The 12,908-nt window shown below is 38.8% G+C and overlaps 1 protein-coding gene across 4 annotated transcripts; it reads right to left on the bottom strand.

Moving 5' to 3' along the window:
* Positions 1-1,315: 1,315 nt before the first annotated feature.
* On the bottom strand, positions 1,316-11,793 carry LOC149841208 (uncharacterized). 4 transcript variants are annotated; one of them, XR_016431428.1, is made up of 10 exons: positions 11,506-11,793; positions 11,074-11,165; positions 10,505-10,658; positions 8,677-8,808; positions 8,371-8,520; positions 4,877-8,245; positions 4,612-4,775; positions 4,352-4,448; positions 4,116-4,227; positions 1,316-1,842 (listed from the first exon to the last, which is right to left on the bottom strand). XR_016431428.1 is itself a non-coding variant. In XM_090003672.1 (10 exons), exons 1-9 carry the CDS (start codon positions 11,602-11,604, stop codon positions 4,195-4,197), a joined length of 4,290 nt encoding a protein of 1,429 aa, XP_089859798.1. In that variant the 5' UTR covers positions 11,605-11,793; the 3' UTR covers positions 1,316-1,842; positions 4,150-4,194. The 4 variants fall into 4 exon arrangements, 2 of the variants coding, with proteins under 2 accessions (XP_089859798.1, XP_089859797.1); XM_090003672.1 differs by having other exon boundaries at positions 4,150-4,227; XR_016431427.1 differs by having other exon boundaries at positions 4,150-4,448.
* Positions 11,794-12,908: the final 1,115 nt, after the last annotated feature.

A 12,908-nucleotide genomic window follows, 5' to 3' on the forward strand; every position in this document is an offset into this window, starting at 1 on the left:
TAACATCCCCTCCGCCCACCCACTCAGCTTGAACTTTGTGCTAAGGAATGCCTCCCATGGGTTTCGAACTCGTAACATCTTGTTAACTGGGCCCTTCCAGATGAGTGGACCCTTGTGTGCATGTTGTGGTACCTCATGCAGAGCACTAGCACATTATTGCTTGTATAGTTTATCTATAAACCTTTATTCTTTTAACCTCTTCCAAACTGAAAGTCTTACGAACCATTGAATAAGCGGGCCAGCAATCGACCACCCCACCATTCCTCCAGTGCTAATAGTCTAGTGATTAATGCGCCGCCACCTAGGGATATCAATGGGTATGGTTCGGGTCGGATCTAGGTATTACCAAATCTGACTTAATTGGTTATAACCTAATCGGATTCAGAGTTGGATGGTAAAAGATAATACCGAATCTGGATCCGGCTAGTCTAACCTGATATTTACATGTTTTAATTGGATTCAGATTTGGATTTCAATGCAAAATCAATACCGAATCCGAATCTGACTTTTATTTGGTTTTGGATATCGGGTCATATCTGACCTGACATCCCTACCTCCACCTCTCCCGGAGCATGTTTTGTAGTAACTAAGCCAACATTACTAAAATCAGTTCACTAAGTGAATCGGTTTTTTAAAAAACAATAATCAGTCTGAATGGAATTGAATCAGTTTGTTTTTTAATCCAACCATTTCAAGGGTTATTTTTATTTAATTTCCATTTTTTATAGATATTTTTTTAAACACATGTAGGTGAATTGATTCAGACAGAATTCAATCCAATATGAGCCAATTCTGCCAATTTGACCATAAAATTGGCCAACTTTTGGGAATAACTCAATCTGGCCTTGTTTCGATTTCATAAGGGACCAATTCGATCGGCCGATTCTCCCATGCAAATCAATTTTGATATAGGCAATGATAAACACTCTACCAGTTCACATCAAGCAAAACACACACACACATGCACACATACATTGCGCGTGTGCAAAGAAACTCCAAAGCTCCCTTAATGAACTTCCAACCTTTAGGAACGAAGTCATGCCCAGCAACCAATTTATTTGGGGATTATAAGTGTCACGGGCATAAAATGAGCTTCACACTGCACATGCCCCAGTCCGAAGACTCGATCTGGGACAATAATATACATTTCCTATAAAAAAACATGTATATTTTCATATTTAGCTGAACACAAGCTTATTTCAGAAACCAAACTGAGCTGAGTTGCAAGAGGCTTAGCTTATTTACCAGCCCTACTGAGAAGTATCACCTACTTATACAAGGCCACGAACAGTTGTCAGGATAACTCAAGGAGGCATAAGAAAAACATGTAATATTGATGAAATTGTTCTCAATATATCATGTATTAATCTATACAAACATGATTTTTCAACTAGGATCCCACATTGCATGTGTACAGTAATTGGTTATGTTTAAAATAATTGAAGTTCTTTCTACTCTCCTGTCGATAGTCCAGTGCAGCAGAAACTTACCAAATCAGGAGAAAATCACTTTGGAAAACCACATTACATCTTAGAAATGCCTTATCAACAAAGCTCCTGGCTGTTCACACCACATAATGTTTGATTCTGCTGTCAGTAACTGCCCCCAGATTATGTGATCTCGCTTACAGGCCCCTCAAAGATCGAGTCTTGCAGGTGAAGTCATGGTTGGCATTGAATTCAAGACATGCCAGGGAAGCAACTGCTTATCTACATGGCACTTGCTTTTCCAACTTCCTTTCTCTTTCGCTATCCTAAAATTAGTATTCACAGTTTCTGATACTAAAACGCTCTATCCTTGATAAATGCAGCTGGGTTTCATTTAGCATTGCTGGATCATAATCTGCAGGTCAAAAGATATGTCAGCAAAATGCAATTTTCCTTTAAAAGCACATTTGAAATTAATACATGAGCAAAGAACAGTAATTTACTGCAAAAAATCTTCCAAACAAGGATGAAAGTATATGTAATATGCCAGCTTACTTTCAGTTTATAACCTCAAAAGCTCAAAAGAACACCATCATTAAGCTTGCAACTTGGACCAAAGAGTTTTAATAAGCACCACTAAGACTGCGATTGCATATGATGTGCATGAAATTTTATGTCCAACAGGTCTAACGTTTTAGAAAGCTAGGAAAAATCAAATTGTCAGCAAGAGGCTCTGTAAGAAATCAATATTCAAGAATCTGATCAAGGATATAAGACTTGAGACAAGCAAAACCTTAAGCTGATAAATCTGATAAAAGTATCTTCCATTATCTAGGTTCAATGTGGAGGGAAGGATGGAACGAAGGAAGAGGAGAAGAAAGGGAGGGAGGGAGGGAGGAAATAAAGAAAGAGGAAAGGAGGAGAAACAGTCGTGGACAGAGGAAGCAAGGGAAAAAAGAGAAGGGAAGGAAGAAAGAGGGAGAAGGAAAGAAGAAAGAGGAAAGAAGAAAAAAGAGGGAAGGAAGAAATCGTGCATTTTTATCTTAGTTTTTTGTTTGTATTTTTATTTAATGTTTACAATTTTTATTTGAATTTTTTAAATTTCTGAGATTTTTCAAAAAATTCACTTTTTAAAAACTCAATGCGAGAAATCACTGAGAACGATACTGGTGAATGGTGACTATATTTGCAAACCACAAGAGAGCAAATCTCTCTGAAAGAGATGGCAACATAGGACTGGAGCCTGGCACTGATGGGGAAGGAAACTCCAAGGAGATAGCACATGATGAAAATACCTCACTGATGGTCAACATCAGACTCCAGGAACCTTAAGAACTTTATGCTTGACACTTATTGGCTTAAGCACTTCCTTTCCTGATGTACCAATGGAGCTCGTGGAGTTGACCTGCAAGCAGCAAGCCCATGGGAATCCTTATGTGGAACCAGGCGACCAACAATAGTCTTGAGCTCTACAGGGATTGAATGGTCTCTTCCCCCCAGGTGAGGTCTTTATAGCAAACTGGTTACTTTTCTAGATGAATCATCTAAATTCAAGTCCATCGGGAGTGAAATTGAAATGAGAGTCTACCGTAGTTAACCTGCTGGAACCAGCACATCAAATAAAAGCATCTCAACATGAAGTACTCCATGCTTCTTGTTTTTCTCAGTAAAATGAGAAAAAGCTTTCTCAGTAGCCTCAACACCTAGGATGCCACCACGTTGCAGAGTGGAGGATTTCCAAGAAACTTCTTTTTTCCTTTACACCAAATAGAAGCATGGTACATAATGACACACTGCTCTATTACATGCATTGAATCAAATTTAAAGAGAGATTTTCCTTTGTCAGTAGCCGCTCATTATAAAATGGTCTTCCTGACAAGGTATGTATGGCATCTAATTCAAAGAGAACGGTTTTCATATGCCGAGCTGATGCACCTTGTGCTGCTGTAAATAAGGGACAAATATCCACCTTTTTTGGATATGTCCCTACTTTCATAGATTATTCTGTTTAGCCTGGATGACTTCTGAACTAAAACTTTTGGTCAGTAGCTGTATTAGAGAGTTGGGGCCCTATGTCACATAGGTGGGGTGCAGATACCGGTGCGGATGCGGCACTTTAAAAAAACTTGGGTGCAGGGAGGGTATATATATATATATATATATATATATAACTGGACTTGGTTAGGGTTAAATGAATCTACTTTTTGAAAGAAATGGACCTCAATGTGGTTGACTTCACCTGACACAAAGGAAGCCGTGTCCAAGTGTTGCATATGCATGGGTGCAGGTGTGATGCGGGTGCTGTGTCCTGTTAGAAGAGTCCGTGTTACATAGTTGGGGCCATTAATTCTGCATGAGAAAAAAAATGGCATTTCATATGGAAGTGGTGGATAAAATCATCACAGTGGTTAATCTGGTTAGAGAGGAACAGGCGACTATTCAGAGACCAAGTCACAAAACCTGAACTCGTCTATTTTGAGGTTATGTTTGATGTGAAGGCATCAGTTAGGAATCAATGACCTAAAAGCAACCTATTATGGTTGGGAAAGCACATGTCAAACTGTAACATTTGATTCATTACTGATTTTATAATACTTTTCTTTAGTGACTTGGCATCACTTTGATTTATCTGAAAAAAAATCTTCAGTTTGTTTCAAAAGTGTTATGAAATGACTGCCAGATGATTACTTGATCACATTTCCATCCTAAAGGATTCCTTCACCTTGATAAGATAGCTATGGTAAATGAAGGTACTGATGAAATCATCTCAATATTCGTTCAGCCCCAAGCTCCACATCAGCTGAAAAGAATGAGGCCAATTAGCAGCAAGGATGATTTAGAGCTTAAACATAGCTCAGTTTGCATCATTAATCAGTCAACATCAGCCTGCTGCCAGGATAAACAAAATCATCTTTGTTGGTTACCAGGCTGCCTTGATTTGATTCCTTCCGGCTCGGCCTGACCATTTTTGATGCTCCATATAACATATCACCAGTCCTGTACTTATTAGATCTTTTTCTCCTGTAAAATGATATAATACTCATTTTAGGATAAGCTCTAAACAAAGAGAGAACTACTAGAACATGATTCAATTTAAGCAGAACATAATATGCTGAACAACATTGCCTACTATAATCCTTTTTCAGTAACTCAATGATAGCTAAAAATCTGAGCCTGCTCATACCAAAGTTGAAATAGAAAACAAAATGCCCCAAAGAACATTACTCCACCAGCAACAGTTACAAGCTGCTTTTTCCTACTTGGCCTGCAGTTTGCTGCAACTTCTGCATCCTCTTCTACTTCTGGCCTGTGCATGTTGCCACAGAGTGCTTCATGTTTTCCGGATCCCTATACAGCATACTACTAGATATCAGATTATTGTGAGGTAGATAAATTAAGCCTAGGACAAGGAAGAAGGGAGAGGGTATGCAGATTTTCTTTGACAATACCTGTTCCATATTCATACAGCAACTTATGTCCTTGCAGTCCTTATTCCTTTCATTTTCTGGCAGCTGGCCTTCATCTTTATGCTGGATAGTGAACTCTTCCACTTTTTCAGTAGCAATTTCTGATTGCAGGGATACAGGCTTTGAGCAGGCATCATTCTCCATCACCAGGCAACCTAATTGTAGACTATTAACCTCAGGCATAATTTGACAACCACGGTCCACATATGACAGATTAGTGCCATCATCAAATGTGATCTTGTTTACTTTTTTAGCATAACCATTACATGGACCTGAACAATGGAAGTCCAACTCTTTGAAGCCTGATTCAGGAAAATCTCCCTCACCAATGCCAGAGTGAGAACACAGACAACTGCAGTCAGATTCCAGAACCCCTGTGCTTTTTGCACCCACTTCTGAAATTGGCATCGGTTTGACAAATGATGATGATAAATGCTGTAGTGTTGTGTATGTAGGAATTATATCAGAATGCGTCACCATTGATAATTCAAACTGGTCAACATCTGCAACATGAAAAGGATCATCCAATAACAAGGGATTAGAAGCCATGTTTTCTGTCATGGCTTTTGCTTCAAATAGTGAGCTCTGTTCTTCACTATCTTTAACAATGTGACTCAAACTATCCATAAAAAATGCATTAGACTGTTCAGCAGTTGAACAAACCACAGCCATGCTATCCATCTTTATCTGATCCTGGCAACAAGAATGGTTAACATTCACCTTCTCTCCTAATGTGATCTGGAGGTTAGTTTCCATAAGGATAACACCTGACATACTTTTGTCAGTTAGTTCTTTCTCTGCTAAACTAGACAAAGATACAGATTCCAGTTTACCACTGCCCATCCCTAAGCCTCGTTGAATAATCTCTGACTGAAAATTATTTTTATGGCCAATATTGTTGGAGTTGTCTCCTGTTGCAAATTTGCTGATTTGGCCTAGACCATATTCTTCAGTCAAGCTGATCTGGCTCTGCAACTCGTCATAAGCCAAATTTGCATCTCTAAATTCCAATGATCCATCAGCAACCTGAAGGTCTTTCTTAGGGAAAACATCCAGCATAGAACACTGATTACTAGTTGAATGGCACTCAGTGATTCGTTCAACCTTCATCTTTTCATTCATCAGCCTGTTGTCAATGTTAAGTTCCGATTCTAGTGCAATTTCTGTGATGCAGTTATTAATTTGTAGGATGTCAAAATTACTTGCATTTACAACCTTTCTTGTATTCATGTCTATGCTGCCTTTGTTTTCCATTCTAGTATCAGTATTGATTCTATCTGAGTCTCTTGTTTCCAAGGATGCAGTTTTATGATCCCTTGGTGTGTATGCCTCTATATTTTCAATGCCTGAACATGCCACAGGAAACATAAATGGCATTGGAGTACCTTCAGTAGAAACATCAGGATCACTCTTACCAGTAATCTTCATAAAATATGAGGATCTGTAATTTCTGTTCTTTGTATCCTGGTCGACTTTGACGAATAAATGGAAATCATCTTCTCTTACCCTGTCAGACAATCTCCCAGCTACATCACTGATTGTAGAAAGGATCATAGGAGGATGAGGTGATTCCCTTACAGGCTCTAATGGTGTTGACGGTGGAGGCATCCCAGGGATAGGCATGGGCTCCTCTATGATGTTATCAGAGGAAGGATGATTACAGACAGTCGGATAACATGATGAAGATTCTGAGACTGAGTCAGGGTTATGCTGAGTGTGATGAGCGGCATTGGACTTGCTGATAGGTTCTTTGTAAGGCCCAGGTGTAATAGACTTGGTGGTCATATGCTCGACTGAAGAGATAGTCTCAGAAGCCACATTCCCTACATAATCAGGCTCAGCTAACAATTCCTCTACATTATTTTGTCCAATAGTTGAATACCCTTGAGATGCACAAACATCAGGACTAAAAAAGACTTGGACAGTTCCACTGCGATGTGGTTCGAAATCACTTGTTCCTTTATATACTGCATTCATGTGATCCATGCTTGCAATTGCTGAGTTCTGAGATCCTTCATGAAAATGTGTGCCTGCTAAGGACATGATCCAGCCTTTCTCAGAATCACTGTGATCACCAGAATGTACACTCATTGAGAGTTGTTCATCATCATCATAGCACCATTCTTCAGCTTCTGCGCTAATTTCAGATCTAGCTTCTCCAGGGCCTCTACTCATTTTTTCATTTGAGTCACAGACTATGTCAATTCCCCTTTCACATGCAGATCTAGATAGAGGCACACAATTTTCATATTTTAGAAGTATTTGACTGGAAATTTTTCTCATGTTGGCATTGGATAAGCGACCAATGTCACATGCATCAGAGTTGGCAGGATCATGGGTGTCCAGTATGCACTCCAAGGATTTAGAATGAGTAACTTCAAAATCAGCATGATCACATGGCTTCTGGCTGTTGCTAGAGTCCTCTGCATTAATGCCCTTTTTGCTGCCAACAAAATTCTTGTCCTCAGTTTCCTGGTTACCAACACAATCAAATACCTTTCTGCTTATGATAAAGGTCATGCCTGGTGAGCCATTGTTTTCCTTGCAGTTTGCTTCCAAGTAATTTAGTGGTAATGAACTGCAAGCATCAACAAAACTTTCCTGTACAATGCAGTTTCCCCTAAATTCTGCACGAACCCCATCTTCTAGGCCATTGCCTAGGATTGGTGTAAAATCCAAACATGTGTTTCCACTTTCACTATGGAAGCAACACAAATCAACATCAGAATCACAGTTTACACAATTTGACCACCCAACACTTTGGACTTCGTCAAATGTGCTAGATTTATGGCAGTTCTCCCCATTGCAAGAGCCTTTTGGAGCAGCAACAACTTGAAAACTTGACTCAGCGGATGAATCTCCAACGGATGTTTCTGGTGAACCAAGCTCTGCATCAAACCTCCTCAGTCCCTGCCTAGTATCATGAATGGGACATCTTATCCCAGTCAAACAAGTGCATACAGTTTCCACATTTGAATTAATTTCACATCTGATGGATGTTGATAAAGTAGACGATGATGGTGATGTTTCAAGCTGTTGATGGTCATTATTTAGGATATATGCAGGAAAAGAATCTGTTGATGTGTCCCATGAGTAAGAGGAACCATAGTCATTCGCTCCTTTACTTTCCTTGGTAGATGATAGGAACACGTGTGGCGTCAAAAAACTTTCTAAATCATCCAATACGTTTAATCCAGAAATACCTTGAATCAAGTCTAGTGGAGATACAGGCTCGTATGATGTATCTGTGGAAGGACTTTCACATTCTAGTGCTCTAATACTACTCACTGCATCATCAGATTCTTTTGACAACAGATCACCCTGTTGGGCAAATACTGCATCAGATGCTCCCTACAATGAAAAAGATGAATGGTTAGAATTATAAGAAATGTTTAAAAGGATCCCTTAAAACTTAAAAGAGATTCAGAAATACAGGTTTATCTTCCTTCTCTCTTTTTCAAATTAGCAGTGCCCACCTTCTGGTACCTTCTTCTTGTGCTAGTGGATGAACTGCTACTCATGGAGCTAGAAGTGCTACACCGTGATTTCTCCCAGTATCTCCGGATACAGCCAACAATATAAGTAGGCATTGCAATTGTATAGGTAACTATGTCAAAATCAGGAACCTAACAAAATGACAGTGTACCTTAGCATAGTAACAAACATCAGTGATATTTCGAAAATATCATGAAATCATGGTATTCCCAAAAGATGATAAAGCGCCAAAAAAATATTTAAATAAATACAAGCCCAAGAAAGCAGCAATGATCAGCAGTCCTTACATTTAAATTCTTAAACCGGGCTCTCTTTGAGAGAGCACGAATACACATGCAAACTCTACGGACATCTCTCTTTTCCACAACATCTGATGGGGCAAAAACATCAACAGCAGTCAACCCCAAGATCTGGCACACCTGCAAGACATGGCAGCTGCCAAACAATCGGAAGAAAGCCAGTCCAACAAAAATATATCCGCATCCAACTTATAGATGCCATTCAAGATATTCAGTGTTGATTACAAGGATGCAAAACAATATTAATATAGAAACCTCTATAAAGTTTCGTAGATGTCGAACTAGCAATAAACATTGCATTGCTCTTGGATAGTTTACTATATGAACCAACAGTGAGACAGAAATTCAATTGCTCTATGAACCAAAGAAATTCTACCTTAAGAAATGGCTTGCAGAAGGGAAAAGATGCATGCAATAAGCATATATTGGACACACACACACACACACTATATATATATATATATGATTTATTGTTACAGAAAACTTCTACATACATTTTTAGGTTTCTTTATGCATACTTAGTTATAGAGATGGCAGGGTCAAACAAGTGCCTGTATGCTGAAGCCCTTTAATTCTTCCAACAAGTACATAAACATAAACATATATATATATATATATATATATATATATATATATATATATATATATATATATATATATATATATATATATATATGCACACATACATGCATGCACAAATATGTTGAGAGAGAGAGAGTAACAAGCATAGAACATCGAACATTAAAAAGAAAAAGAACAACATGAGGGAAAAACTGCTATGAAGAATTGATGATAAATGAGTGTATGAGTTCAATAGAAAGCTGAAAGCAGAAGGGTTCCACTTATAAGGGCTATCACTACTGATGTAGGGATCTACCATCATGAGATTTGATCCTTGTATTGTTTGTTTGGCTTTATCAGTTTTCTGATGAAAGAATAAGCACATTAATATTATTTAAATAAAAAACCTTATCTGCATAATAACTAAAAATACTAAAAATAAAGAAAAAGCAAAGCACAGGAAAAAAAGTTCATTTTTGTCCTAGAAAAATTGAAAGAAGAGTTTTTTTTTTGATTTATAACCCGAAGAAACCACACCCAACACGAAGACCTGGCCACGCTGGCTCAGCCTGCCATACCTACAGTTATCATGCCAGCAGCGTAAAACTCCGAGGTTAGGACCCCTGCCCCCGGGGCCTATGCTAGGCGTTGGCTTGCGCAGAGGGGTGACACCCATGGGAATCGAACCTTGACTGCCCATCTAGCAGCCAAGGCCCCACCCCACTACAACCCCCCTTGGGGCTTGAAAGAAGAGGTTAGAAATGGTTTTCCAGAAACACACAAAATCTACTTAAACAAGAGAAAATGGTTTTCCAGAAACACAAGAAAACTACTTAAACAAGAGACAGAAAATGTTTGTTTAGAGAGAGAGAGAGAGAAGCAGCCATGACTCCATGAGAATAAGATATGTATATAGCCTACGTATGCTACATCTATGATAAGAAAAGAACGAACGGAAGCATTCGTGCAAGCTTAGTTGTCCAACACAAGTACCTAGCTGAGATTGTGTACATGGTTCTCATCATTGACAAGGTTCAAGCGCATAGGCACGCCAAAGCAGTCATCCCAGACCAACATGTACCAAGATAAATGTTATTTACTACATAAATAGAAAAGAATAGAAACAAACAGAATTGAAGAAGTTTGATCAAAGACCACTTCAATAATTATATAACAAAGAACTTCCAAATACGGAACACACAATAGCCACCCCAATTCAGAGATGAACCATACACCAGACAAAGAGAGCAATTACCTTAAGAAATGCATCGACATTTGAATAAGGCAGGTACCTGCTCCCAATTTTCCCATACACTATCGGTCGAAAGACATTTTTATACGCCTTCAAATGCTTCAACTCTGGGTATGTCACCACCAGCATCCTCCATATCACCCAAGACACCTGGAACCTAAATCATCAAATTGTATTACTTAGAAAGCTTCCCAACCAGCAAACAATATCCAAGCTCTCCCCTGTACACCTGCAGACAATCCCTTTCAAGAAAATCAAATGACCATCAACCATTGCCATATATTCCTCTTAGAATTTCTTGGCATAAAATCTCCCAGAAGAAATCCTTTCTTTTCCAATCTTCTTGAAGAACTCTTTTCATGAAAATCTTGGGTAATTGAAACAGAAACATCCAACATGGAAAAACAGCACAAATAAGGGAAGAAGTTAAAAGCCTAAGCCAATCCCAAGAGACATATTAAACAAGAAACTTATTCGGTACCAACTACAAGAAAGGACATTAAATATGAATGAACAAGAAATCAAGCACAATTTAATCAAAGAAATTTAATTAACTTTCATAAACTACTCACAACAGATCACCATCAGAGAGCAAATCACCAACCGACGTCTCCGAGTCGAACCTCAGATGCAGCAACTCCGCCAACCATATCCTCGTCTGCGCCTGTTCAAACCAAGAAGAAGCATATCCGGGCTACGGTTATACCCTCCAAGTCACTCGACTCAAAACCAGGTAAAACCATAAAAACCTTACAAAGCAGATGTACCCACTTATCCAAAAAACCGGGATAAGTTGGGGACATTACATTATGGAATAATAATACAATATCTCAACTCATCCATGTTTCCTGGATATGTTGGTGCATCAAAACACCAAACTCAAAAGAACCTTTCTTGCAAAAGAAACTCCCACCAACGAAGAACAAGAAGAAGAAGATGGTAATGATGGTCATCATGACGATGGTAATGGCGATGATGGTGGTGATGATGAGAAAGAGAGTAACCTGCAAGAACTCGTCGTCGAGCTCCCGGAAACTCCCCTCAGACGATTCCGAGCAACGCCGGAGGATTCCCTCTGATTCCCAACTCTCGCTCTTCGGCATTCTTTACCGTTGCTTCCCGCCAAGGTAATATTTCAAACGAACCGACACACACACAGAGAGACAGAGAGATGATGATGCTCTCTCTTTTTTTTTTGTTTAATCTTTTCCTTTACCTTTCTTGCAGCAGAAAAGCGAGCAGAGAGTGCCAGAGGACTCTCTCTCTCTCTCTCTCTCAAGTACGAAGAAACCAGAAAGTCTCTCCAACTCTTCTTTTCTTACCTTTTTCCTTCTTAATTGCGGCTTCACTTTTTCCGTGATTTTTTTTTCTCCAATCAGGTGGGCCCCATGTTCAACACCAAATGACCATAACGTCCCCTGCTTTCCTTGTAACGATCTGCACCGATTCGGGTCGAGAGTGGACTTGGTTCCTACGCTCCTAAAACGTGAATTTGACATGTTTGGATTCATGGAATTAGGTGGAATTGGATTTCATTTCTATTTGAGGCTCAGTTTGGGAGATGGTTAAGGTGCAAATCCGATGAAAATGAGTTAGAAGGAAATGGTTAGAAATGATTTGAAAAGAATTAGAAGAATCCATCTTGTTTGACAGCACCTTCGATTCCTTCAACGACTCTAGCTACACAATTCTCTTTGATTCTCACCTTGTTTGGAGACATCTTTTTGTTCATATAAAATGCAAATAATAGAAATATATATATAGCAAATAAGGTCAAATGAGAGTGGTAAATAGCAAAATTCATTATCCCTTTCTTTGGAAAGTTTTCCATTTCAATTAGAATCCTTCAAGAATAAGATTTGGCAAATGTCTTCTCTTTATCGAGAAAAAGGAAAAAAATGACAAACCAGGACTATTTTCTTATTTTCATGAACTTACCGCTTCCACCTTTCCAAACAGGTTAGGTGGTAGTCCACATCAGTCTCTCTTATTGGCATCATTTATCTCAGATCACCACTTTCCAAACAAACCCTAAAAAATCATCTATCCACTGTCAAAAACAAGATAAAAGAGAGTTTTGAAAAAATTGGATTTCAATTTCAACCTAATTCCATGAAGTCAAACGTGCCAAAGCCCCTTCTTCCCTGACCCGACTCAGTCATGAACTCGGTTTACGTATTAGAGACCACAATTCATGGATGTCCGTAACCAAACACATGGAATTGATCAACATTTGAAAGGAAGGTTTTGTTTTCACATGTTGAAATAAAGCCCATACAACTACAAGTCAAATCAAACATAAATAATTTGGATCCCAACATCATTTTCTTAGTGATATTTTAATACTACGTTCAAATTTGAAATTTAAATGAATCAGATTCAAAATCAATTTGTGTTTGGACATTCC

This window comes from Nuphar pumila, chromosome 4, assembly GCF_984573655.1.
Source record: "Nuphar pumila chromosome 4, dmNupPumi1.hap1.1, whole genome shotgun sequence".
In the NCBI taxonomy this organism is placed as follows: Eukaryota; Viridiplantae; Streptophyta; class Magnoliopsida; order Nymphaeales; family Nymphaeaceae; genus Nuphar; species Nuphar pumila.